The sequence below is a fragment of the Rhinopithecus roxellana genome, chromosome 1, assembly GCF_007565055.1.
Source record: "Rhinopithecus roxellana isolate Shanxi Qingling chromosome 1, ASM756505v1, whole genome shotgun sequence".
In the NCBI taxonomy this organism is placed as follows: Eukaryota; Metazoa; Chordata; class Mammalia; order Primates; family Cercopithecidae; genus Rhinopithecus; species Rhinopithecus roxellana.
Window position 1 is genome coordinate 131,261,823 of NC_044549.1, and position 27,671 is coordinate 131,289,493.

General features: G+C 43.3%; 1 protein-coding gene across 1 annotated transcript in view; it reads left to right on the top strand.

Annotated features, from left to right (window-relative positions):
• The window catches only part of PARL (presenilin associated rhomboid like), a 56,996-nt gene continuing 29,325 nt past the window's right edge, over positions 1-27,671 (top strand). The window contains exons 1-4 of the mRNA XM_030931440.1: positions 1-180; positions 18,728-18,923; positions 20,026-20,166; positions 23,933-23,981. Coding sequence (XP_030787300.1) covers positions 56-180; positions 18,728-18,923; positions 20,026-20,166; positions 23,933-23,981 — 511 coding nt within the window. The 5' untranslated portion in view covers positions 1-55. The remainder of the gene's footprint in view (positions 181-18,727; positions 18,924-20,025; positions 20,167-23,932; positions 23,982-27,671) is intronic.

The window sequence follows — 27,671 nt, forward strand, 5'->3', positions numbered from 1 at the left end:
AGTTGCGCAGCTGGGGTGGGTAAGGTCAGGCCATGGTGGGGCAGAGGTTGGGAAGATGGCGTGGCGAGGCTGGGCGCAGAGAGGCTGGGGCTGTGGCCAGGCATGGGCTGCGTCGGTGGACGGCCGCAGCTGCGAGGAGCTCACTGTGGCCCTAGCCCCGCAGCGGCTGCTGGGACACAGGTAAGGGCAGCTGCTCTGGTCTTCTCGCCTCTTGGTCCCTGAGCTCTGGCAGTGTATCCTCGGGGGCGGAGGCCGTCTGGGCCTCTTGTGCTGCCCCCAGCTCACCCCCTTCACCTTACCTGCCCCTTCTCTCTCCTCTCTCGCCTCCGTCCAGTCCTCGCTTCTCGCTCCCCTTGCGCATCCTAGCCTAGCCCTCCGCGAGCCTGCGCTTTCTCCTTTCCCATTGGGAAGGACGTGACTGGAAGGGGAACTAAGCTGAAGGTTCATGCGTGCCGCACTTCATAATCCCGAGAGAAAACTGTTGAGCCAGTTTCTAAGTGAAGCAGTTAGTACAGCTGGTAGAATGGCGGTTTTTATTCTTTTTCCATCTAATTATAACGGTTATGTTCCATTACAACCAGTCGCCTTCTTTAGCTTGTAGTGAGCTAAGGGAGGACGAAGTCTGAGGGAGGGTATCACTTTGTGTCTGGCAAAGTCGTGGGAGAGGCTTTACTGTTGAATTGAGACAGTGGAAGATTTGGTTTCCGGTTGATTCGGAAAGAAAACTACCGAACCTTCCGAGTAGAAGTGTGAAGTGTATGGTCTATCAGTATTGCTGATTTTTGCATCACAGTAATTCATTTCTAATTTGAGAGAGAAGAGAGAAATTCCTCACCTGTTTAAGAATCTGATGTGCATTTGGCTTTGAAAATTTTTCTCCTCTTTTGTTCAGAACTTCACTCCTCCCAATTTCTGACTTGGTTAGATGGGTGCCTCGAATCCACCTGATTGCTGGTAATAAGAAACATTGTTTATCAACACATGGGATAGTCAATGATAAATAATCGAGGCTCTAATGTGGCGGACAAGGATCACCTGGAGAGTTTGTGTGGTATTTTTATGTCCCAGGCCTCACCCCAGCCCTATCAAATCACAGTCAGGAGGGGGTGGGTAGAGTGGAAGAACCTGTATGACCTACAAGCATTAAAGGTGAGTTTTATCAGGGACTTGTGAAAACCTCAATTCATTGTATCTTCATACACTAACATGGATCTGTCAGGCACTAATCTTGAACTCCTGGGGAGGTGGAAAGTGAGGACAGGTGGAGGTGGTAATCCCGTTTGAGATTGCGTAGTTTAAGGGGGGGGGGGGGGAAAGATTAATACTGGCCGGGCGTGGTGGCTCACTCGCCTGTAATCCTAGCACTTTGGGAGGCTGAGGCAGATGGATCGCCTGAAGTCAGGAGTTCAAGACCAGCCTGGCCAACATTGCAAAACCCTGCCTCTACTAAAAATACAAGAAACTAGCGGGGCGGGCGCCTGTAATCCCAGCTACTCTGGAGGCTGAGGCAGGAGAATGGCTTGAACCCGGGAGGTGGAGGTTGCAGTGAGCCGAGATCATGCCATCGCACTCCAGCTTGAACAACAGAGTGAGACGCCATCTAAAATAAATACTGTACGTGTATTAGGAAGCAACAGGAAGTGTGTGAAACATTTAAGATTTATGTGCACATCACCGTGCTGGTTTTAGGAAGGGGAAGCAAAGGAAAACTAATGAGCCCCTAGTAAAAACTGAGCATGAAGACCATTTGAAACAGTGAAGAAGAAACACATGAAATGTTGAAGATTAGTATTTAATGTCTGAAAAGCTTGCCATTTGTATAGAAAGTCTGAAAATGACATTTTCGTGGTTGCATAAAAAATATACATGAGAATGGAGGCCTGAAATAGAGCATTTGCCTCTGGAAATAACTTCTTAAAGTTAACAGTATCAGTTACCTCAACATACAGCTAATAACCTTTATTAGGTTTTTAGCTTTATTAGTAGCACATGTAATCCCAGCTACTCGGTGGGGCTGAGGCAGGAGAATCGCTTGAACCCAGGAGACGGAGGTTGCAGTGAGCCGAGATCGCGCCATTGCACTCCAGCGTGGGGGACAAGAGCGAGACTTCATCTCAAAAAAAGAAAAAAAAAAAGCACAATGGCTGTGCGGTGGCACAGGCCTGCAGTCCCAGCACTTTGGGAGGCTGAGGCAGGAAGATAACTTGAGTCTAATAATAACCTTTATTAGCTGTATGTTGAGTTCTTACGGTTCTGAAATTAGCGTGCAGAAGAATGACCCAATCCTTGTCATTTGATATATTAATAATAGGCCGGAAGTGGGACCAGGAATTTGCATTTTACAAGCACTCTAGGTGGAGATACTAGGGTCTGAAAACTACTGCAGGCCCAAGGCGGCCCACCAGCCAGGAATGGTTTACGTTTTTTTTTTTTTTTTTTTTTGAGACGGAGTCTTGCTCTGCTGCCCAGGCTGGAAGTACAGTGGCCGGCTCTCAGCTCACTGCAAGCTCCGCCTCCCGGGTTCACGCCATTCTCCTGTCTCAGCCTCCCGAGTAGCTGGGACTACAGGCGCCCGCCTCGTCGCCCGGCTAGTTTTTTGTATTTTTTAGTAGAGACGGGGTTTCACCGTATTAGCCAGGATGGTCTCGATCTCCTGACCTCATGATCCGCCCGTCTCGGCCTCCCAAAGTGCTGGGATTACAGGCTTGAGCCACCGCGCCCGGCCTTGGTTTACGTTTTTAAAGGATTGTAAAACAAAAATAGTAGCATGTGACAGATTTCAGTACTCCACAAAGACCAAAATACCTTCTATCTGGCCTTTCACACAAAAGGGAAAAAAAATCTCATTTGGGCTCTTTGTAAACTTTACTGTTACCAAGATTTGAGGCTTGAAAGTGGAAACCTGCTTAATTTACCAATTGTATGAAACTATCCAACGGAAGAAAGTAGTTGAATTGTAATACTTAACATTTTATATTTTTAAAAAGCTTGCCATTTGGATGGAAAGTTTATATTGAGATATAGTGTCTACCTTTCTCTCTCTCTCTCTATATATATATATTTATTTATTTATTTATTTTTAAAGGCAAACTCTTGCTCTGTTGCCCAGGCTGGAGTACAGTGGCACGATCTCAGCTCATTATAACTTCTGCCTCCCAGGTTCAAGCTGTTCTCCTGCCTCAGCCTCCCGAGTAGCTGGGATTACAGGCATGCACCACCATGATGCCTGGCTAAGTTTTGTGCTTTTTGTAGAGACGGGGTTTTGCTATGTTGGCCAGGCTGGTCTCGAACTCCTGGTCTCAAGTGATCTGCCCGCCTCAGCCTCCCAAAGTGTTGGGATTACAGGCTTCCGTCACCATGCCTAGCCTCAAAATACTTTTAAGTAAGATACTTGACATATTAGTCAGTCGTGTATGTTATATTTTGTTTTAACTGACCATCTATTAACTCAAGATGGGGTCAAGAAAATAATTTCGGTATGCCAGAGTTTATGTAGAATCCAACCTCCCACCCAATATCTTTTGTATTTTTTTTTTTTTTTTTTTTTTTTTTTTTTTTTTTTTTTTTTTTTTTGAGACGGAGTCTTGCTCTGCCGCCGCCCAGGCTGGAGTGCAGTGGCCGGCTCTCAGCTCACTGCAAGCTCCGCCTCCTGGGTTCACGCCATTCTCCTGTCTCAGCCTCCCGAGTAGCTGGGACTACAGGCGCCCGCCTCGTCGCCCGGCTAGTTTTTTTTTGTATTTTTTAGTAGAGACGGGGTTTCACCGTATTAGCCAGGATGGTCTCGATCTCCTGACCTCGTGATTCGCCCGTCTCGGCCTCCCAAAGTGCTGGGATTACAGGCTTGAGCCACCGCGCCCGGCCCCTATCTTTTGTATTTTTAAGAGGTGAGTTCTGTCACCTAGGCTGAAGTGCAGTGGCACTATCATAGCTCACTGCAGCCCCAGACTCCTGGGTTCAAGGGATCCCCCCTCATCAGCCTCCCTCGTAGCAAGGACTACAGGTACGCACTACCATGCCTCGGGCTCTATTTTGTTTTAAGTAGAATGAATCTAATCAGTTGTGTATGCTTAGACACATTTTGTCTCCATTTAAACATTAGGCCATTTCTACTTAATTTGTTCATAAAAATCTTAAGTAACATAAACATTAGCGCTGACCTGTATATTTAAGTTGTATGGTCTTTACCCTTGCACTCTTAAAAACAATGCACAGGCCGGGCATGGTGGCTCACACCTGTAATCCCAGCACTTTGGGAGGCTGAGGCGGATGGATCACCTGAGGTCAAGAGTTCTAGACCAGCCTGGCCAACATGGTGAAACCCTGTCTCTACTAAAAATACAAAAATTAGCCAGGCATGGTGGCAGGCGCATGTAATCCCAGCTGCTCGGTGGGGCCGAGGCAGGAGAGTCGCTTGAACCCAGGAGACGGAGGTTGCAGTGAGCCGAGATAGTGCCATTGCACTCCAACGTGGGGGACAAGAGCGAGACTTCATCTCAAAAAAAAAAAAAAAAAAATGCACAATGGCTGTGCGGTGGCACAGGCCTGCAGTCCCAGCACTTTGGGAGGCTGAGGCAGGAAGATAACTTGAGTCTAGGAGTTTGAGACCAGCCTGGGCAATATAGGGAGACTCCTGTCTCTACAAAAATTTAAAAAAATTAGTGGGTATGGTGGTGCTTGCCTCTGGTCCCAGCTACTTGGGGGGCTAAGGTAGGAGGATTGCTTGAGCCGGGAAGGTGAAGGTGAAGGCTGCTGTGAGCTATGAGGGTGCCACTGCCCTCCAGCCTGAGTAAGAGTGTGAGACCCTGTCTCAAAAAACCCAAAAAACGAAACAAAAAACCAAAACATTTATGAGACTGTGTTGTCACTCACCATTAGGTCAACAAATATATTGGTATAACTTTTTCTACTTAAAAGTTATAGGATTGTATTTTTTAAAAAAAAATCTGAACTGGCTGGGCACGGTGGCTCATGCCTGTAATCCCAGCACTTTGGGAGGCCGAGGTGGGCGGGTCACCTGAGGTCAGGAGTTCAAGACCAGCCTGGCCAATGTGGTGACACCCCCCCCCCAACTAAAAACACAAAAATTAGCCTGGGCGTGGTGGCGGGCGCCTGTAATCCCAGCTACTTGGGAGTTGGAGGAAGGAGAATCACTTGAACCCCGGAAGCGGAGGATGCAGTGAGCCGAGATCATACCATTGCACTTCCAACCTGGCAACAGGAGCAAAACTCTGTGTTAAAAAACAGAAACGGCCGGGCGCAGTGGCTCAAGCCTGTAATCCCAGCACTTTGGGAGGCCGAGACGGGCGGATCACGAGGTCAGGAGATCGAGACCATCCTGGCTAACACGGTGAAACCCCGTCTCTACTAAAAGAAATACAAAAACTTAGCCGGGCGAGGTGGCGGGCGCCTGTAGTCCCAGCTACTTGGGAGGCTGAGGCGAGAGAATGGCGTAAACCCGGGAGGAGGAACTTGCAGTGAGCTGAGATCCGGCCACTGCACTCCAGCCTGGGAGACAGAGCAAGACTCCGTCTCAAAAAAAAAAAAAAAAAAAAAAAACAGAAACGGCCGGGCGCAGTGGCTCAAGCCTGTAATCCCAGCACTTTGGGAGGCCGAGACGGGCGGATCACGAGGTCAGGAGATCGAGACCATCCTGGCTAACACGGTGAAACCCTGTCTCTACTAAAAATACAAAAACTTAGCCGGGCGAGGTGGCGGGTGCCTGTAGTCCCAGCTACTCGGGAGGCTGAGGCAGGAGAATGGCGTAAACCCGGGAGGCGGAGCTTGCAGTGAGCTGAGATCTGGCCACTGCACTCCAGCCTGGGCGACAGAGCGAGACTCCGTCTCAAAAAAAAAAAAAAAAAACAGAAACAAACAACAAAAAAAACTAAACCATAACTGTGTGGCTGGTGGCAACTTAAGTATTCATGACACCCTCCCACTTTGAGCACATTTGATTGCTTCCACAAATCACCAGCTGCTGGCAGAAGGACCAAAGCAGCAGGGTCAAGGCAGGCCTGCCTTCGTGAGTTGGTATATGCCTCAAGGGACCCTCTTTCCCATTCCCATCCATTTTATTGCAGCACTTCACTTTGTTTTCCAACTTATTCCGGTAGGTAATTTATTTTTCCAATCTTATATACCCATCCGATTGGGAAGAGGTGAATAACCTAAACCTGTGAATAAGATCGCAAACATTTGCAATTAGAGATATTATGCTTTTCCTTGTTTCACACTTAAAGAAATTTAAGGCCGGGTGCAGTGGCTCACGCCTGTAATCCTTTGGCAGCACTTTGGGCGACACATTGGGAGGCCGAGGCAGGCAGATCACCTGAGGTCAGGAGTTTGAGACTAGCATGGCCAGTATGGCGAAACCTCATCTCTACTAAAAATACAAAAAAAAAAAAAAAGAAAAAGCCTGTCCTGATGGCACGCATCTGTAATCCCAGCTACTTGGGAGGCTGAGGTAGGAGAATCACTTGAATTCGAGAGGCAGAGGTTGCAGTGAGTTGAGATAGTGCCACTGCACTCCAGCCTGGGTGACAGAGTGAGGACCACCCCCCCGCCGCAAAAAAAAGGAAATTTAAAATGAAAGCTCACTATAAAGAAAATGTACCTTATATAATATGTAATAAACATACTACATCTAAAAGCATCCTTATGCCAATAGAAAACCAAACTCGAACTGACCTAAATTATTAGGGGAATTTATTGGTTTATGCAGTTCAAAAATGTAGAGGTAGGACTGGCTTCTAGTGAGATAAGTCCAGTGTCTCAAATTGTCACCAGACACTATTTTCTCCATGGCTTGTCTCTGCTTCCTAAATGTTGGCTTTATTCTCTCAGCATGCTCTCTCCTTGTGGTTATAAGATGGCTGCCAGCAGCTCTTGGGGCTCTACATTTTTAGATGCAAATCTGGCAGAAAAAAAAGTTGTCTTCTCCGTTATCACAAACAAAATCTTGAAATTGAATTTCACTGGACCAGATTGGCCTAACTTGGGACAGGTGCCCATCCTTGAATCCCTTGAAGTTGCCAGGGAATGGGATGTGAAAGTTGGCTTAAGTCAATCGTGGGCTCTAATCAAACGAAGTGGCTGGAAATTCTAGGGTATGGTTTGGAAAAGGAGAAGAGGGCATAGATGCTGGGAGCCAGTCCTAGTGAAGCATTTGTATTGGAATTCTTTGTTTTATTACCTAGATAGGATTAATCTGTGGGACAACAAACCATTCTAATTTAAGTACAAGTATTGCTGGAAGAGTGAGGAATCGGGTTCTAGCTCCTTGCTATTCCAAGTGGTTCATGAACTAGCAGTTGGGGCATCATCTAGGACAGGGATTTGGTAAACTTAGTTTGTAAAAGGTCAGATAGAAAATATGACCGCATGTGGTCTTTGTCACATATTCTTACGCTTTCCTTTTAAACAACCCTTTAAACATGTAAAAACCATTTTTAGTTGGAGGCTCAAATCCACTCTATAGGCCATAGTTTGACAACCCCTAATTTAGGCGCTTGTTTAGATATGCAAAATTTCAGACTCACCTTGCCCCAGACCTACTAAATTAGAATGTTTTTAATGAGATTTCCAGGTGATCTGTATGTAGACTAAAGTTTCCCCAAACCTGTGGTATGAATAGATCTTGACTCTGGCGGCACATGAGAATCACCCGGGGAGGTCTTACAACTACTGAGGCCTTGGGCCCAGTCCTAGAGATTCTAATTTAATTGATATGAGGTAGAACCATGGTGTAGGACTTTTAAGAGCTCACCTGGCAGTTCTAATGTATAGCCAGAATGAGAATTACTGCTCTAGACTGGGAGTCATGACTGCCTCTGCCACATCTAGTGTGGTAGTTAAAAAACCATGGCCACAATATTTTGTAGTTCTCATCCAAAGTTGGAGTCAGCTTCCCCATTCCTTGGAGCTGGGCTGGACTTGTGGCTTTGTTTGGCTGGTAGCATGTGGTGGAAGTAATATTGTGCAAAGTCCAGAGGCAGCCTCAGAAGACCTTGCAGCTTTTGCCTTTGCCCACTTGGAACACTCCCTTTGTCATGATAGAAGCCCCCGCTAGACTACTGAACACCAAGGACTGGGTGGAGAAAGAGCCAGCAGACAGCCAGCTCTAAGGCTCCAGGTACGAGTGAGGCCATCTTAGACTCTCCAGCTCTGATTAAGCAGTCAAGAGTACTGGCTGCGTTGAGTGATCCAGGTGAGACCAGTGGAATCGGTCCCCAGTTGGGGGCAGCTAACCTAGAGAATCATGAGAAATAATAAATTACAGTTTTAGGCCAGGCGTGGTGTCTCATGCCTATAACCCTAGCACGTTGGGAGGCTAAGATGGGAGGATCACTTGAAACCAGGAGTTTGAGACCAGCCTGGTCATCATAGCAAGAACCCATCTCTTTAAAAACAAGAAAAAGTAGGCTGGGTATGGTGATTCACACCTGTAATCCCAGAACTTTGGGAGGCCGAGGCGGATGGATCACTTGAGCTTAGGAGTTTGAGATGAGCCTGACCAATATGGTGAAACCCCATCCCTACTAAAAATACAAAAATTAGCCAGATGTGGTGGTGTATACCTGTAGTCCCAGCTATTCGGGAGGCTAAGACAGGAGAATTGCTTGTACCTGGGAGGCGGAGGTTGCAGTGAGCCGAGAGCATGCCACTGCACTCCAGCCTGGGTGACACTGTCTCAAAAAAAATAATAATAATAATAAATTATGGTTTTAAGCCAGTGCATTTTAGAGTGGTTTGTTAAGATGTGGATACCTGAATTTAAAAATGCTTTATTACTAAAAAATTCTAATGATAATCTGAGCCTTCAGTGAGCCGTAATCTTTTTGCTGGTGGAGGGTCTTGCCTCTGTTGATGGCTGCGGACTGATCAGAGTGGTGGTTACTGAAGTTTGGAGTAGTGGTGGCAATTTCTTAAAATAAGACAACATGAAGTTTGCCATGTTAATTGACTCCTCCTTTCACAAAAGATTTCTCAGTAGCATGTGATGCTGCCTGATAGCATTTTATCCGCAGTAGAACTTTTTTCAAAGTAGGAGTAAATCCTCTCAAACCGTGCCGCTGCTTCATCAACTTGGTTTATGTCATCATCTAAATCCTTTGTTGTCCTTTCAACAGTGTTCCCAGCATCTTCACCAGGAGTAGATTCTATCTCAAGAAACCACTTTCTTTGTTCATCCATAAGAAGCAACTTCTCATCTATTCAAGTTTGATCATGAGATTGCAGCAGTTCAGTCACATCTTCAGGCTCCACTTCTAATTCTAGTTCTCTTGCTATTTCTTTTTTTTTGAGATGGAGTTTCACTCCTGTCGCCCAGGCTGGAGTGCAGTGAGGCAATCTTGGCTCATTGCAACCTCTGCCTCCCCCGTTCAAGCGATTCTCCTGCCTCAGCCTCCTAAGTAGCTGGGATTACAGGCACCCACCACCATGCCCGGTTAATTTTTTTGTATTTTTAATAGAGACGGGGTTTCACCATGTTGTCCAGGCTGGTCTTGAACTCCTGACCTCAGGTGATCTGCCCACGTCGGCCTCCCAAGGTACTGGGATTACAGGCATGAGCTACTGCACCCAGCCCTTAGTTCCGTTTCTATTTCTACTGCATCTGCAGTTACTTCCTCCACTGAAGTCTTGAGCCCCTCAAAGTCATAATTGAGTGTTGTAATCAACTTCTTCTAAACTCCTGTTAATGTTGATATTTTGACCTCCTCTCATGAATCATGAATGTTCCCGATGACATCCAGAATGGTAGATCCTTTCCAGAACCTTTTCAGTTTACCTTGCCCAGATCCATCAGAAGAATCACTCTGTGGCTCTTGTCTTACAAAATGCATTTCTTTTTCTTTCTTTCTTTCTTTCTTTTTTTTTTACAAAATGTATTTCATAGGGGGGAAGAAAAAACAAAATGTATTTCTTAAATCTTAAATAATATGACTTGAAAGTTGAAATTATTCCTTGGTGTGTGTGGATGCAGAATGGATATTGTGTTAGCAGGCATGAAAACAACATTCATCTTCTTGTATCTGTGCATCTGAGCTCTTGGGTGACCAGACACACTGTCAATGAACAGTAATATTTTGAGAGGAATTTTTTTTCTCAGCATGTGGTCTCAACATTGGGCTTAAAATATTTGGTAAACTGTTTGGGCACGGTGGCTTGCTCCTGTAATCCCAGCACTTTGGGAGGCCAAGGTGGGTGGATCGCCTGAGGTCAGGAGTTCAAGACCAGCCCGGCCAACATGGTGAAACCCCGTCTCTACTAAAAACACAAAAATTAGCTGGACGTGGTGGCAGGTGCCTGTAATCCCAGCTGCTCGGAGGGTTGAGGCAGGAGAATCACTTGAACCTGGGAGGTGGAGGTTTTAGTGAGCTGAGATCGTGCCACTACACTTCTAGCCTGGGTGACAGAGTGAGACTCCATCTCAAAAAGTAAAAATAAACAAAGTATTCCATAAACCATGCTGTAAACAGGTGTGCTGTAATCTAGGCTTTGTTGTTTGATTAATAGAGCACGGGCAGAGTAGTTTACTATCATTCTTAAGGGTTCTAGAATTCTCAGAATGGTAAATGAGCATTGGATTCAACTTAGTCACCAATGGCATTAGTGTCTAATGAAGTCAGCCTGTCCTTTGAAGCTTTGAAGCCAGGCATTGCCTCTTCTCTATAGCTATGAAAGTCTTAGATGGCGTCTTCTTCCAACAGATGGCTGTTTTGTCTACTTTGCAAATCTGTTTAGTATAGCCACCTTCATCTTAGGATCTTCTTGATAAGTTGCTGCGGTTTCTACGTTAGCACTTGCTGCTTCAAGTTGCTCTTGTATATTATAGAGACAGCTTCTCTCCTTAAATCTCATGAAGCAACCTCTGCTAGCTTCAGACTTTTCTGCAGCTTCCTCAATTCTCTCAGCCTTCATAGAATTGAAGAGAGTTAATCGTGCTCTGGGTTGGCTGTGGCTTAAGGGAATGTTGTGGCTGGTTTGATCTTCTATTCAGACCACTGTAATTTTCTCCATGTTGGCAATAAGGCTGTTTTGCTTTCTTACTGTTTATCTTTTTTTGTTTGTGTGATGGGGAGGTGGGGGTAGATGGAGTCTTGCTCTGTCACCCAGGCTGGAGTACAGTGGCACAGTCTCGGCTCACTGCAGCCCCCACCTCCCACGTTCAAGCGATTCTCCTGCCTCAGCCTCCGTAGTAGCTGGGATTACAGGTGCCCGCTGTCACACCCGGCTAATTTTTGTATTTTTAGTAGAGATGGGGTTTCACATTGTTGTCCAGGCTGGTCTTGAACTCCTGACCTCAGGTGATCCGCCCGTCTCTGCCTTCCAAAGTTCTAGGATTACAGGTGTGAGCCACCACACCCAGCCTACTATTTTTCTCTTCTCAGGAGTAGCACTTAAAATTTCCTTCAGTAGTTTTGCTCTTGTTGTTGAGACAGAGTCTAGTTCTGTCACCCAGGTTGGAGTGCAGTAGTGCATTTGTAGCTCACTGCAACCTTGACCTCCTGAGCTGAAGCAATCTTCCCACCTCAACCTCCCAAGTAGCTAGTACTATAGGTGCAAGCCACCACACTTGGCTAATTTTTAAATTTTTTGTAGAGATAGGCTCTCACTATGGTGCCTAGGTTGGTTTCAAACTCCTGAACTCAAGTGATCTTCCTGCCTCAGCTTCCCAAAGTGCTGGGGTTACAGCTGTGAGCCACCATGCCCGGCAAGAATTGTTTCTTTGTATTTACAAGTTGGCTATTTGTGCCAGTCTTAGCTTTTGGCCCATCTCAGCTTTTGACATGACTTCTTCACTAAGCTTGATTATTTCTAGTTGGCTGGGCGTGGTGGCTCACGCCTGTAATCCCAGCATTTTGGGAGGCTGAGGCGAGTGGATCACCTGAGGTCAGGAGTTCGAGACCAGTGTGGCCAACATGGCAAAACCCTGTCTCTACTAAAAATACAAAAATTGGCTGGGTGTGGTGGCGGGTGCTTGTAATTCCAGCTCCTTGGGAGACTGAGGTAGGAGAATTGCTTGAACCCGGGAGGTGGAGGTTGCAGTGAGCCGAGATCACGCCACTGCACTCCAGCCTGGGTGATAGGTGAAACTCCATCTCAAAAAAAAAAAAAAAGATTTCTGGTGATTTCAAGCAAGAGACATGGGACTGTTCCTTTCACTTGAACACTTAGCGGTGATTATAGGGTTATTAATTGACCCAATTTCAATATTGTTGTGTTCCAAGGAATGGGGAGGTCCAAGGAGAGGGAAAGAAGGGCAATGGCTGGTTTGTAGAGCAGTCAGAACCTACGCAGCATTATTAAGTTCAGTGTTTCATATGGTCGTGGTTTGTGGCACCCAAAACAATTTCAGTGGTAACACCAAAGGTCACTGATCACAAATCACCATAACAGAGAAGAAAAAATTAAAGTGTTGGGAGAATTACCAAAATGTGACACAGAACCCCCAAGTGAGCACATGGTGTTGGAAAAATGGTGCCAAAAGACAAGCTAGATGTATGGTTGCCACAGACGTTCAATTTTTGTAACACACTTGGGACATCTGTGAAGTACAGTAAATCGAGGTATGCCTGAGTGTGATGTATTCAGTATGTGTATACTGCATCTGATAACCCTGGGGCCAGCTTGTGTAATGTACTCTTAGTGTCCTCAGCTTGACACACATTTCTGGTGAGATCCTCGAGGTAAATATTTTAGGCAAAAAGGTCTGACTTTGCTTCAAGTCCAGATTCCCAACCTAGTGTGTTTATGTTCCTTTTAAAACTTGTGCTTCAAAATTTTAAGTGAATTGGTGACAGAAGTAATTTTTTATTAGAATTGTTTGTGTAGAATTCAGCTGTTGGAAATACAGAGGATTCTTATTCTCTGTATTTCTTGGTCCAGTACATGACCAATGCTAGGAACCAACATTACTGGGTTACAACTTGCCATCTTTAGTTAATTAATGAATTTATTTATTTTTTGAGGCAGAGTCTTGCTGTGTCGCCCAGGAGCTCTGTCACACTGGAGTGCAGTGGCCCAATCTCGGCTCACTGCAACCTCCGCCTCCCAGGTTCTAGAGATTCTCCTGCCTCAGCTTGGATTACAGGCGTGCACCACCACACCCAGTTAAGTTTTGTATTTTTAGTAGAGGTGGAGTTTCACCATGTTGGCCAGGCTGCTGTCAAACTCCTGATCTCAGGTGATCCTCCCGCCTCAGCCTCCCAAAGTGCTGGGATTACAGATGTGAGCTACCATGCCTGGCTGTTAACTTGTCCTGTTTATGGTAAATTTATTCCTATTACTTTATGATACACCTTTGTTTTGCCCCAAAATGACATTACTTGTTTTGATTAATTAATTGCAACTTTACTTACTAGACCTATCTCCAAGTTATTTTGGGATCTTTAATAAAAAATCAAATCTGGTTGCAGAAGGTTAGCATCTGCCACTTTAAAAATTATACCAGGAATACATTTGGCAGTAAATAAACTGGTGGTTGTTTAAATAAGAGAGAGAGTTATTTATCAAATATAGGATGATGGGAGGTAAGCGGCTAGTGTCTTTGCTCAGTGGCTCAAAAATGTCTATGGTTAGTGTCTGAATCTCTTGGCCTTTCTCTTGGCATTTGAGATGACTGCTCCATCTCTAGGCATTATATCCCTATTTAAGGCAGGAAAAAGGGGGCGTGCTTGACATCAGTGACGTGTCCATTTTTATCAGGTAAGCAAAACCTTTGCAAGAGGCTCCTGAAAAATTCTTACGTTTCATTTGGTCATAATTCTGTGTGATATGGTTACCACTAGCTATAGGGGAGGCTGGAAAAGTGAAGATATTTCCTATTACAGAAAAAGCAGGCAAAGGGAAAGGGTTGGAAATAGATTTGGGATGAGCTATTCAACAGAGTTTGCTAAAGGATATTCATTATACGACTGGTAACAGGCTCTGAAGGGAGTTAAGAGCTATTTAGAGCAACAGTACCATTGGTTGAATAAGTTCATAACTTTCCAAGATAGATGAACTTACTCAGACCTTTTCTGCTTTTTCTGTAATAGGTTTCTTTGAAAGGAATATCGCTTATTTGGAAGTATAAATTCTGAATTTAAAATCTCAAGTCAAATTACTTTATCATCACTTACCTCACTATGTGATTTCTGAGTTGAATTGAGGAGTGGACTCTGTGTTGAAAAGAAAGGGCATTCTTAGGCCGGACATGGTGGCACACACCTGTAATCCCAGCACTTTGGGAGGCGGAGGTGGGTGGATTACCTGAGGTCAGTAGTTCGAGACCAGCCTGGCAAACATGGTGAAACCTTGTCTCTACTAAATACAAAAAAAATTAGCCAGGTGTGGCATTGCATGCCTGTAATCCGAGCTACTTGGGAGGCTGAGACAGGAGAATCGCTTGTACCTGGGAAGTGGAGGTTGCAGTGAGCCGAGATCGCACCATTACACACCAGCCTGGGCAACAAGAGCGAAACTCCGTCTCAAAAAAAAAAAAAAAATTTTAAAAAAAGGCATTCTAGGCAAGTAATAGTAGTAGCAGCTATACCATCATTCTGAGTTTCATTTGTTTCCAAAATGCTTATTAAGATACCTCCACCTGGATGTCCTATGAGCATCTTTAAAATACTTTATTGAGATGTAATTTACATATAGTAAAATATATAAGTATTAAATGCATAGCCAGTGCATTCTGATAAATGTATACACCTGTGTGACTATCACCTAAATCAAGATAGATTGCCATCATCCCAGAAAGTTTCCTCTTGCTCCTTTCCTGTCAAGCCCCACCCATTCCAGCAGTTGCTCATCTGATATTTGTCATTACAGGTTCCTGTGTCTGTCAACTTCTTAGCAATGGAAATCACAGAATCACATATTATGCACTCTTTTGTGTTTGACTTCTTTTGCCAAAAGTGTTTTTGGAGTTATCCATGATGTATTATTAGTTCTCCCCGCCCCCCTTTTTTTTTTGGCCAAGTGTAGTACTCCATTGTATGAATATACCACAGAATTTCTCCTGTTAATGGAAATTTAAGTTTCAGTTTTTAGCTAGAGGAATAAAGCTGCCATGACTGCAAGCATTTTAAGCAGTACCCCAGATGGAATTGTTCATCTCTTATCTCCCAGTTGCCTATTTTCAGGCTTCCAATTTTCCTTATCTTATTGAATAGTACTACCTTACTTTGAGTATAGTACCACCTTTGAGTGTAGTACCACCTTACTTTGAGTATAGTACCATCTTACTTTGAGTTATTCAGAATAAAACTAAATCATTTTTTGATCCCTTTTTTATTCTAACATAATTATTTTATTAGGGATTAGACTTGGTGGTAGAGATATAATGAATATAAAACTATAATCTAATGGAGGCATGGGCAGTAATGGAGATAAGTATTTAAAAACTGCTTTGGAACTCTAGAAGTGCAAAGGAGAGAGGTACCCAGCCTGGGGCAGCTAGGGAAGACTTCCTGGAGGAAGAGATATATTAACTGAAATCTGAAGGGCCCAAAAAAGTTAAAGGAAGTATATACCAAAATATGAGTAGCATTGTCATAGGTAAGAGAGCAAAGCAGATCATAGGAACTGTGAGAAAGTCAATATAACAGGTATAGAGAGAATTTGAGGTGGTGGAGGGAGAAAGTGGCAAGAGAGAGGAAGGGGTCAGATTTAAGGGATGTGTGCTGAGTTTGATGGGGGTGGTGAAAAGTTATTGCAGGGAACATTACATTTGTTCTTAATACAGTGTGAAGGATGCACTTGGAGTGGGGCAGTACTGGAAGCAAGGAGATCTGCTAGGAAATTGTGGGTGTATTCCAGGCCAGAAGGGATGAACTAAGGAGTTGCATTAGAATTAGGAAGAGATTTTTGGCCTTCTAAAAGGTCATTTGAGAAACTATTGAATGTTGAGGAAAAGCAATGTGAGGTTAGAAGAACATGCAACAGGTTCAAGTGTTTGAAGTAAAGGAAACTGTTGCCATGATCCACGCATGAGATAAGGGACTAGACCAGGAATTTTAAAAGTATTTTTGGTGGAGTTGGCTTTTAATTGAATACGAATAAAGGAAGGAAAACTCCAAAATGACATATATATATAGATAGATACACACACACACACACACACACACACACACACACATATATATATATATATATTTATTTATTTATTTTTATTTTTATTTTTTTTTTGAGACAGGGTCTTACTCTGTCACCCAGGCTGGAGTGCAGTAATGTGATCTTGTCTCACTGTAACCTCCACCTCCCAGATTCAAGCACTTCTTGTGCCTCAGCCTCGCGAGTAGTTGAGATTACAGGTGCACACCATCACGCCCAGCTAATTTTTGTATTCTTAGTGGAGATGGGGTTTCCCAGTGTTTGCCAGGCTGGTCTTGAACTCCTGACCTTAAGTGATTTGCCTGCCTTGGCCTCCCAGAATGCTGGGATTACAGGTGTGAGTCACCATGCCCAGCCTAGATTTTTTTTTTTTTTTTTTTTGAGATGGAGTCTGGCTTTGTCACCCAGGCTGGAGAGCAATGGTACAATCTCGGCTACTGCAACCTCTGCCTCCCAGGTTCACACGATTCTTCTGCCCCAGCCTCCCAAGTAGCTGGGACTACAGGTGTGTGCCACTACACCTGGCTAAGTTTTGTATTTTTAGTAGAGACGAGGTTTCACCATATTGGCCAGGCTGGTCTCAAACTCCTGACCTCCTGATCCACCCGCCTTGGCCTCCTGAAGTACTGGGATTACAGGCGTGAGCCACTGTGCCTGGCCCCCAGCGTAGATTTTTAACCTCAGTAACTGAGAGAACTCTGGTCCTACTGAAAGAGTATGTCAGAAAATGGAAGGGTTTATAGAGGAGAATGAGTTAGTTCTATTTTGCATATGTTGGTTTTAAAGTAATGGGGAGCATATCCAAGTACCATTATTCAATATAGAGTTGGAAATACCAGAGTAGAAAGTTGAGGTTAGGACTAAAATAAATGTGAATCATTTACCTGCTTAGAAGTCATTGAGGCCACAAAAATTCAACCAAATAGCTTGTTTTAGGGGCTGGGATACAAAGACAAAAGACCTGCCTGAACTCTGCTTTTGAGGAGCTTTGAGGCTAGTAGAAGGGGTAATATGTTATGATACTCCTCACTGAATATTATTCGTTGTATTATATATATAATATTCTTCAACATACTATCCCTTCTAGAAGGGATATTATAATATCCCTTACTCCCTTACATAATAATATGCATTATTATCCCTTATAATAATAAGGGATAGCCAGGCACGTGGTGGCTCATGCCTGTAGTCCCAGCACTTCGGGAGGCCAACACGGGTGGATCACCTGAGGTCAAGAGTTCGAGACCAGTCTGACCAACATGGTGAAACCCCATCTCTACTAAAAATACAGAAATTAGCCAGGTGTGGTGGTGTGTGCCTATAATCCCAGCTACTAGGGAGGCTGAGGCAGGAGAATCCACTTGCATCTGGAGGCAGAGGTTGCAGTGAGCCAAGATTGTGTCACTGTACTCCAGCCTGGGTGACAGAATAAGACTCTGTCTCAAAATAAGAAGAAGAAGGGATAATATGTTCAGGGTACAAACAGGAAGGGATCTTTGCTTTGTGACCTGCGAGAGTTACAGGTTTACAAAAGAAAAAGAAGACTGTTCCAAGAATTTATATGAGTTGAGTTTGAATGGGGTAGAGGAACTAGGGTAGAGGAAAAGGGGAAGATACTGGGAGTTACGAATTCGAAGAGTAGGAAATGCTGTTATAGAAGCTAGAATTAGGAGGCATCATCAGTAGTGTCAGATGTTTTGAGGAGGTCAAGCTGTAAAGACTCAAACAACAAATTTTTTTTACTGCTGGGGTAACAACTCACAAATAATTTGGTGGATGTCCCCAAAACAGTGAAATAAAGAAGGCGAGAGGTGGGAGGAGTATATTAATTTATAATGGTCAATACTTAAGAAATAAAATAATTATTTGAATTTGGAATGGCTTCAAGGACAATACGTTTAAATATTTGTTCCAGAAATTGACCAAACTTTAAACAAAAAAACCAGAAGTCATTCTGATTGAAACTGACAACTGGTGGGGCACCATGGCTCATGCCTGTAGTCCTGGCACCTTGGGAGGCCACAGCAGAAGGATTGCATGAGCCCAGGAGTTTGAGACTAGCTTGGGCAACATGGCAGAACCCCGACTCTACAAAATGTACAAAAATTAATAGTGTGGTAGCCCACGCTTATAGTACCAGCTACTTGGGAGGCTGAGGCAGGAGGATCGGTTGAACCTGAGACGTGGAGGCTGAGACCTGCCCATGATCATACCACTGGGCAACAGAGGGAGGGAGTAATTGTACTCTAGCCTGGGTGACAGGGAGGGAGACCCTGTCTCAAAAAAAAGGAAAAGAAAAAGAAACGGACAATTTAGAGTTCTCTAGCTTTTTACCAGTTCTTCATATTCTTTCTGTGTGGAGGATGGATACAAATTATTTTGCTGACTGATATAAAGTAATAGCCCAAAGTAGTATCCTCTGAAGTTGCTGTAGTTTGTGTGTCACCTTTTCCAGAAAGGTTGAATTTTGTGACTTTGATTTCTGTCTGAGAGTAGGAGTCTTGGCTGTTTTTGGACTGTAGAGTGAGAAACTGAGATGGTGATGATGCAGGCCAAGTGGAAGTTCGTAGAAGTCGATGTTTGCAAGATGCCACTGTGTTTCTCATCTGTTATTTTTGCCCCATAGGTTTAACTTCTTTATTCAGCAAAAATGCGGATTCAGAAAAGCACCCAGGAAGGTTGAACCTCGAAGATCAGACACAGGGACAAGTGGTGAAGCATACAGGAGAAGTGCTTTGATTCCTCCTGTGGAAGAAACAGTCTTTTATCCGTCTCCCTATCCTATAAGGAGTCTCATAAAACCTTTATTTTTTACTGTTGGGGTAAGAGCTCACTTTGCTAGGAATGACCTACCTTGCTACAAATGCAGTGTTAAAGTACTTTGTCCCGTTTGGGCTCCCTTAAAGTAAGGACAGGTGGAGGGGGCATGAGAAGGAGCTGGGCTCATGAAGTCTGATTATAGAGTCTGAATTTTTTATTTTTTTTCATTTTTGAGACGGAGTCTCGCTCTGTCACCCAGGCTGGAGTGCCATGGTGCGATGTCGGCTCACTGCAAGCTCTGCCTCCCGGGTTCACACCATTCTCCTACTTCGGCTTCCTGAGTAGCTGGGACTCCAGGCACCCGCCACTACGCCCGGCTAATTTTTTGTATTTTTAGTAGAGATGGGGTTTCACTGTGTTAGCCAGGATGGTCTCGATCTCCTGACCTCGTGATCCACCCGCCTCAGCCTCCCAAAGTGCTGGGATTACAGGAGTGGGCCACTGCGCCTGGCCTGGAGTCTGAATTTAATAATTGCTTTTATTATTAAATTCTGGCTCACTTATGTAAGCCCTAGAGAATAAACTTATGGGCCTCATTTGGTACAGCATTTCAAGCAGTGCTAAGTTGGTATTTTCAGTTTTATTTGAGGATTTATAGCTGGAAACAGGCCCCAGGGTATTGTGAAGTTAATAAAATGGGAAACATTAAAATGTCCTTTTTGGCTGGGCACGGTGGCTCACGCCTGTAATCCCAGCACTTCGAGAGGCTGAGGTGGGTGGATCACCTGAGGTCAGGAGTTTGAGACCTCTCTGGCCAACATGGTGAAACCCCATCTCTACTAAAAATAAAAAAATTAGCCGGGCCTAGGGGCAGGTACCTGTAATCCCAGCTACTCCAGAGGCTGAGGCAGGAGAATCTCTTGAACCTGGGAGGCAGAGGTTGTGATGAGCCCAGGTTGCACCATTGCAGTGTAGCCTGGGAGATGAGTGAAACTCCATCTCAATAAAAAAAAAAAGCCCTTTTCACTTACTAGATTTTCCTGTGCCAGGTATTCCCTTCTGTTGGTTTGTAAAAAGCAATGGCAATGAAGTATTGTCCTTGGAAATATGTATAAATCTATTTCCCTCTTAAATCTATTTTGTAACATATCTAATTTTATATAGTTTACAGGCTGTGCATTTGGATCAGCTGCTATTTGGCAATATGAATCACTGAAATCCAGGGTCCAGAGTTATTTTGATGGTATTAAAGCTGATTGGTTGGATAGCATAAGACCACAAAAAGAAGGAGACTTCAGAAAGGAGGTAAAGATAAACACTGCTTTCTTTCTTCTAGTTAATCACAGTTTTAAAAAACTGATACTTAATAGATGTACATGTTTCCAGTGTACATGGTGCATTCACATAATGTGTAATAATTAAATCTGAGTAATTGAATATCTGTCATTTTAAACATTTATCCTTTATGCTAGGTATATTTGAATTGTTCTCCACTAGATATTTTGAAATACACTATAGATTATAGTTTACTGTAGTTACTCTACTGGTAATCTCAAGTTTTGAAGCCTGGTTATTTATGAACTGCTTTTAGTTAATGGCAACATCAGATTTGTAGATGTCAAATCAGTGCACCTAATTCTTCATAGTAAGTATTTATTACTGTTTTATATGTCTGGTGTTGTACTTAACAGTGTTCCAGAATTCTGTTCCTACACCCACATGCATCAAAAATCACCACAGATAGTTGTTAAAAATGTTAATGTTGGCCGGGCGCGGTGGCTCACGCCTGTAATCCCAGCACTTTGGGAGGCTGAAGCAGGCGGATCACAAGGTCAGGAGATTGAGACGATCCTGGGTAACATGGTGAAACCCTGTCTCCACTAAAAATACAAAAAATTAGCCAGGCATGGTGGCGGGCGCCTGTAGTCCCAGCTACTCAGGAGGCTGAGGCAGGAGAATTGCTTGGACCCAGGAGGCAGAGCTTGCAATGAGCCGAGATCACATCACTGCACTCCAGCCTGGGCGACAGAATGAGACTCCGTCTCAAAAAAGATAAATAAAAAATTTTAAAAAGTTAATATTGGCTGGGCACAGTGGCTCAAGTCTATAATCCCAGCACTTTGGGAGGCCAAGGCAGTCAGGAGCTCGAGACCAGCCTGGTCAACATAGTGAAATCTCATCTCTACTAAAAATACAAAAATTAGCCAGATGTGGTGGTACACACCTGTGGCCCCAGCTACTCAGGAAGCTGAGGCAGGAGAATCGCCTGAACCCAAGAGGCAGAGGTTGCAGTGAGATGAGATTGTGTCACTGCACTCCAGCTTGGGCGACAGAGCAAGACCTTGTCTCCAAAAAAAAGAAATTAATGTTAATAGTTGTTAATGTTTCTGTGTGGAGGATGTCTCAGCTCTACTAAAGTTTAAGGATCTCAGTGGATTTCAGCTCTACTAAAGTTTAAAGGGCACTGTTTTACTTGGATCACCTTGATGGATTGCTTTAGAGCAGCAGTCCCCAAACTTTTGGCACCAGGGACTGGTTTCGTGCAAGACAATTTTTCCACAGATCAGGGTTGCAGAGGGGCAGATGGTTATTGGATGAAACTGTTCCACCTCAGATCATCAGGCATTAGATTGTCATAAGGAGCATGCAACCTAGATCCCTCACATGTGCAGCTCACAGTAGGGTTTGCGTTCCTATGAGACTCTAATGCAGCCACTGATCTGACAGGAGGCAGAGCTCTGGTGGTAATGCTCTCCCACTGCTCACCTCCTGCTGTGTGGCCCAGTTTCTAACAGGCCGCGGACCACTAGTGGTCAGCAGCCGGGGCGCTGGGGACCCCGGCTTTAGAGTACGTGTTTGAACTGCAGGGAATTTTTCAAAATATGTATGCCTTAGGGATAGAGCTAGCAAGTGTTTTTTTTTTTTTTTTTTCTAAGAGACAGGGTCTCACTCTGTCACCTAGGCTTCAGTGCAGTGATGGGATCATAGCTCACTGAAGCCTCAAACTCCTGGGCCTGAGCAGTCCTCCCATCTCAGTCTCCTGAGTAGCTGGGACTACAGGCATGTGTCGCCACGCTGGGCCAGTTACTTCATTTTTTGTGGAGACAAGAGTCTCACTTTGTTACCCAGGCTGATCTCAAACTCCTGGCCTCAAGTGATCCTCCCACCTTGGCCTCCCAAAGTGCTGGAATTTCACAAGCGTGAGCCACTGTGCCTGGCCCCAAGAGAAGTTTTAAACGTTTCTCAGTGACATATTTACACACCTGTGGTAAATACCTGCTATTAAGTGTCTGTTCGAGATGAAATGCGAAAAAAAAAAAAAGAAATATGGAGCTTTTAGAGCTTTTTATTTACTTTATATGCAAGTTGATGGCTCTCTTTCTTCTTAACTGATTTCTTAAAAATGTTTGCTTTTGGATAAAACATACAAATATTTTATTTCTTTTACTCGTCAATACATATTGAACACTGCGATTTTAGTTAAGTTTGGTTTTCAAGCATTTTTGTTTTTTATGACTCATTTCCCTTCTAATCAGGCGAGTGGGTTGATATCTTCTTGACTTTTCCCCTTCCTCGGAACAATGTGATCCCGGCCAGCAAGAGCCTGAGAAGGAAGCCTTGCATTTTCTTTTTACTAATGATGTTTTGAGTTTTCTCTAAGTAGGGAAAGGGATTCATTCCTCCTTGTTTTTCCATGGGCACATTCAAGAAGCGTGAGCCCTGTCTGTGTTAGAGAGGCTTCACGCCAGAACAGTGGATAATATTTGCAGGTGAAAATGACAATAACTTTGTATTTGAGAAGATAGTAAAACTGACCTATTCCATTATCCTGGATCTCTTACAAAGCTATAGGTTTTCAGCACATGTCTGCACATGAAGTTTTGCTATCCAAATGTACCCAAATGGTTCTTGAGAATGGTGAAAAATGATGCAAACAGTATACATAATCTTCATTTAAAGATTGATTTGTTTATAATAGAATTAAGTGATAGGTTTAATGTATAAAACCTATACCCATTAAAGAACTTTGAAACAATAAATAAATTTAACATGGAAACATGAAAGCCCTGGGAACCCCTTTCGTGCCACTATATATGAAGTAAGATCTGGGAACTCATACACAGTGTAATTATAATTATGGAAATGGAATTGGCTGGGTGTGGCAGCTCACACCTGTAATCTCAGCAGTTTGGGAGGCTGAGATGGGAGGATTGCTTCAGCCCAGGAGTTCAAGACCAGCGTTGGCAACATAGGGGGGCCCTGTCTCTTAAAAAGAAAAGAAATGGAATTATACATACTAATCTGTAGTTTCTTTCACCTTGGATTTTTTTAAAATAACAGATTCTGGTTTAATTTCATAGTTAGAATATATTTTTATGTTAAAACTTTAATCATGGAAAATTTCAAGCAGATACAAATGTAGAGAGAATAGTATGATGAATCATCATCCAGTTTCAGTGTTCCCCAACACAGGGCCAATTTTTTTTTCATTTATTTCCCTTTTTTCCCCTTCCCTTTTCACCCTTGTATTATTGTAAAGCAAATTCTAGGCATATTTCATCCATAAAACTTTAAACATGTATCCCTGAAAAATTAGGACGCTCCTCTATTTATTAAACTCCAGTACCATTACTGCATCTTTAAAAATGTGCAGTTTAGTAGACAATATTCTCAGAATTTTAAAACATAGGACCTTGGTATGAATAATCACTTCCTTGGTACCTGTCTATATCTGCGAATGTGCTAGGGGCTTTACATTATTGTTATTCCTTGTGACGACACTGCTAGGTGTACCTATTGTCCCATTTCATGTGTCAGGAAACTGAAGTTTAGAAATAATTGTCTGAGGTTCCAGAGCTATCCAGTGGTTCTTTGTGGAGAATGTGGGCTCCCTGACTATAAAACACATGCCTTTTCCGTTCTACCACGTATTTATTATGTCTGTTGCCACTAGTGATTTTTACAGAAGAGGAATTCCTCTTTTATGTGTAAGGCATTTTCTTCTAGTTTTTCATTTTTGTAGCCTGAAATTTCTCCCATATGGTGATATGCAATTTTCCGTCTGTTTTAGATTAACAAGTGGTGGAATAACCTAAGTGATGGCCAGCGGACTGTGACAGGTTTGTGTTAGCTTACACGTTTTAACCATTCAAGGGAAGAGAAATCAAACCAAAAGGTACAGTATGTCACAGGCAATGGCTTTTGTATCATGTTCACCAGTGGTTTAGAAGACAGTCTCTGTACCTATAGGCTAATGTAATAGTATATAAAGTGGTGAGGTATAAAGGTTTACATGATACTCTGGGTCAGTTACTTTTTAATTTTGATCTAATATGATACTGATTGAATGATCAGTTTTGTTGTAGAATTCCAGCTTGTGGAATAGCTTATTATTAATTATTACTTCCCTTATTAAAGAAACTAATGGAAACATTAAGTACCTTCTATATTATTATTATTATTTTTTTTTTTTTTCTTTTTTTTTTTTGAGGTGGAGTCTTGCTCTGTCGCCCAGGCTGGAGTGCAGTGGCCGGATCTCAGCTCACTGCAAGCTCCGCCTCCCGGGTTTACGCCATTCTCCTGCCTCAGCCTCCCGAGTAGCTGGGACTACAGGCGCCTGCCACCTCGCCCGGCTAGTTTTTTGTATTTTTTAGTAGAAACGGGGTTTCACCGTGTTAGCCAGGATGGTCTTGATCTCCTGACCTCGTGATCCGCCCGTCTCGGCCTCCCAAAGTGCTGGGATTACAGGCTTGAGCCACCGTGCCCGGCCAGTACCTTCTATGTTAAGAATGCTGTAATACACATTCTGTCCCTACGCGGAGTTGCTTACAGAGTAGTTGTCTCCCTTTTTACAGATAAGGAAACCGGCTTTCAGAGAAGGAACTTTTGAAAGTCAAACTGCTAGTAAGCAGTAGAGCTGAGTTTCAAAACCCAAGTCTGTCTCATTCTAAAACCAGTTTTTGCTCTTCCCCCCCATGCTATTTGTAAAACCCTGTTTAAATGTAAGCATGACATGCATGTCACCGTGATAACTTTTTTCTTTGTAAATTGTTCTGGAAAGACAGATCTGGCTTTTCAAGTTAACACCTCTGCAGTATTTTATGGACTTAGTTATTTGAGAAACTTGAAAATAGATTTTTGCCAGGAACAGTGGCTCATGCCTGTAATCCCAGAACTTTGGGAGGCCAAGGTGGGTGGATCCCTTGAGCTCAGGAGTTCAAGGCCAGCTTGGGCAACATGACGAAACCCCATCTCTACCTAAAATACAAAAAATTAGCTGGGTTTGGTGGTGCGTGCCTGTGGTCCCAGCTACTTGGGAGGCTGAAGCAGGAGAATTGCTCGAACCTGGGAGGCAGAGGTTGCAGTGAGCTGTGGTCGCACTGTTACACTCCAACCTGGGTGACAGAGGAGACTCAAAAAAAAATTTTTTTTTTTAAATTTTGTAACGATTGTATAGATAAGAAACAATTATTTCTAGAGAATTGCAAAATATTGCTTTTGCTCAAATTTGATTAGACTTATTTGGTACTCTTAATTTTCTGTACTTAACATAAGTGGAGAAAGGATGTTTATCTTTCTTTATTCAAACTGTTTATTCTCTCTGGAGGTCTTAATTTTTCTGACTTTATTGGAACCCGATCCAGCTTTCAGGCTTATGGTTCAGACATTGCTTCCTTTAGGAAGTGCTTCCTTTTTTTCCTGAACTTATTGCAGTTTTTATGTTTGATAATACAGTGTGCCTTATATAATTGTACGTGTAACATCCTTGAGAGCAATGTAAGCATCTGGAGGACAACAATGACATCTTTAATTTTGTGACAGCACCTAGCATATATCATGTGCACAGTAAGGGCACTCAGTTAAAATCTGTTGAGTGAATGAATGTTGAATGGAATCTTAACTAAGGGATTGAGATTTTTCAGTGTTGCCATAACTAAGACCTTAGAATTGATAGGTCAACGACATCTTAAATTGATTACTTGAAAGATAGCTCTTTAGTAGCACATCTGTTTCCAGTGGATTAATGTACATTGTTTGCTTGCTGCTTTTATGAAAGTAACAAAACTGGGTGCAGCGGCTTACGCCTGTAATCCCAGCACTTTGGGAGGCCAAGGTGGGCAGATCACCTGAGGTTAGGTCAGCCTAGCCAATATGGTGAAACCCCATCTCTACTAAAAATACAAAAAATTACTGGGCGTGGTGGTGCACGCCTGTTAATCCCAGCTACTAGGGAGGCTGAGGCAGGAGAATCGCTTGAACCCGGAAGGCAGAGGTTGCAGTGAGCTGAGATTGCGCCACTGCACTCCAGCCTGAATGACAGAGCAAGACTCTGTCTCAAAAAGAAAAAAGGAACGAAATTAAGATTTCTTTAGGGTGGCAGGGTTTTGCCTTCACTAGTTTCGAAGCATTTCGCTATTAGTTGATACCTCACATTCTTTGAAGGTGGTTGTGATTTTATGCCATTTAACATGTGAGGAAGCCTAGCATCAGAGTTTAAAACCTTTTCTCATGCTGGTGAATACTTTCTTCAAAGAAGCTGGAGGTAATTAAAAATCAGAATTCTTTCCCTCCAGCCTTTTTCTTTTTTGAAATCAAATCAGCCATTTGGCATGAAGGACATAGCAGTACAGAGAGATGCTTGTGATCTGTCTTGCAACTTGAATGTAAGCTGCTTTGAACAAGATAAATGTGAATGGTCATGCTTCAGGTCTTAAATCTTTCTTGTTAGATTGTCCAAGTGACTTTAACCTCAGGAAATGCCCTTTGAACTGTTTTGTGTCACCTCAGACTTTCCTTGTAGGAAGTAACTATTCTAGTAATAGTGATTCTAGTTTTACAATGTCTGTAAATGGTGCTTAATCAATTACCTACATATGAGATTCTCAAGAATAAACTGTTTATTTAGTATGTCTTGTCTCCTTCCTGGGGTGCCAATTAGTCCAGCTTTCCTTGCTGAGCACTCCTGATTGCTTCTTGTAGACTGCAAAGTGAAGTTGGCTCAGCTCCTGGTTTTAATCAATGATAGATTTATGGAGTGACAGGTCTACTCCGTCCCACTTTCTTTCTTTGGATTGGAGATGTTTTCTGAATGTGGGTTTGTTGTTGTTGTTGTTGTTGTTGTTGTTGTTTCATTTTATATTTTGAAAGAACTTGACAAGTTTCACCTAGAGAGTTTTTAAAGCTTTGTGAGACCAGTGTGCCTCTCTGCTTTGTAGTTTTCATACCTAGACAACGGCAGCATGAAAGCTCTAGTTAGTTAAAGATTTCTCACTACTACACCAAGCACTTCATGTAAGTATTCCTTGCTATTGAATCTGTTGAGCTCTTGAATTTGGATGGGAAGATTTTGGATATAGTAAGTTCAGACAGTAAAGTGTTAATCCAAATATACATAGTTTCTGAGTTTCAGATAATGAGGGGTATCTCAAATTTATCCATGTCCCTTTGGTTCCTAGGTGTAGATAAGAACAGTCAGATTGTAAGGCATACCTGTAATTTATTTTATTGTTAAGGAGGCATCTGGTGGTGAGGTAAAATACCTCCCTTTCTAGCTGGGTGCAGTGGCTCATGCCTGTAATCCCAGCACTTTGGGAGGCCGAGGTGGGTGGGTCACCTGAGGTCAGGAGTTGGAGACCAGCCTGGCTAACATGGTGAAACCCCATCTCTACTAAAAATACAAAATTAGCTGGATGTGGTGGCACATGCCTGTAATCCCAGCTACTAGGGAGGCTGACGCAGGAGAATCGCTTGAACTTGGGAGGCAGAGCCGAGATCATGCCATTGCACTCCAGCCTGGGCAATAGAGTGAG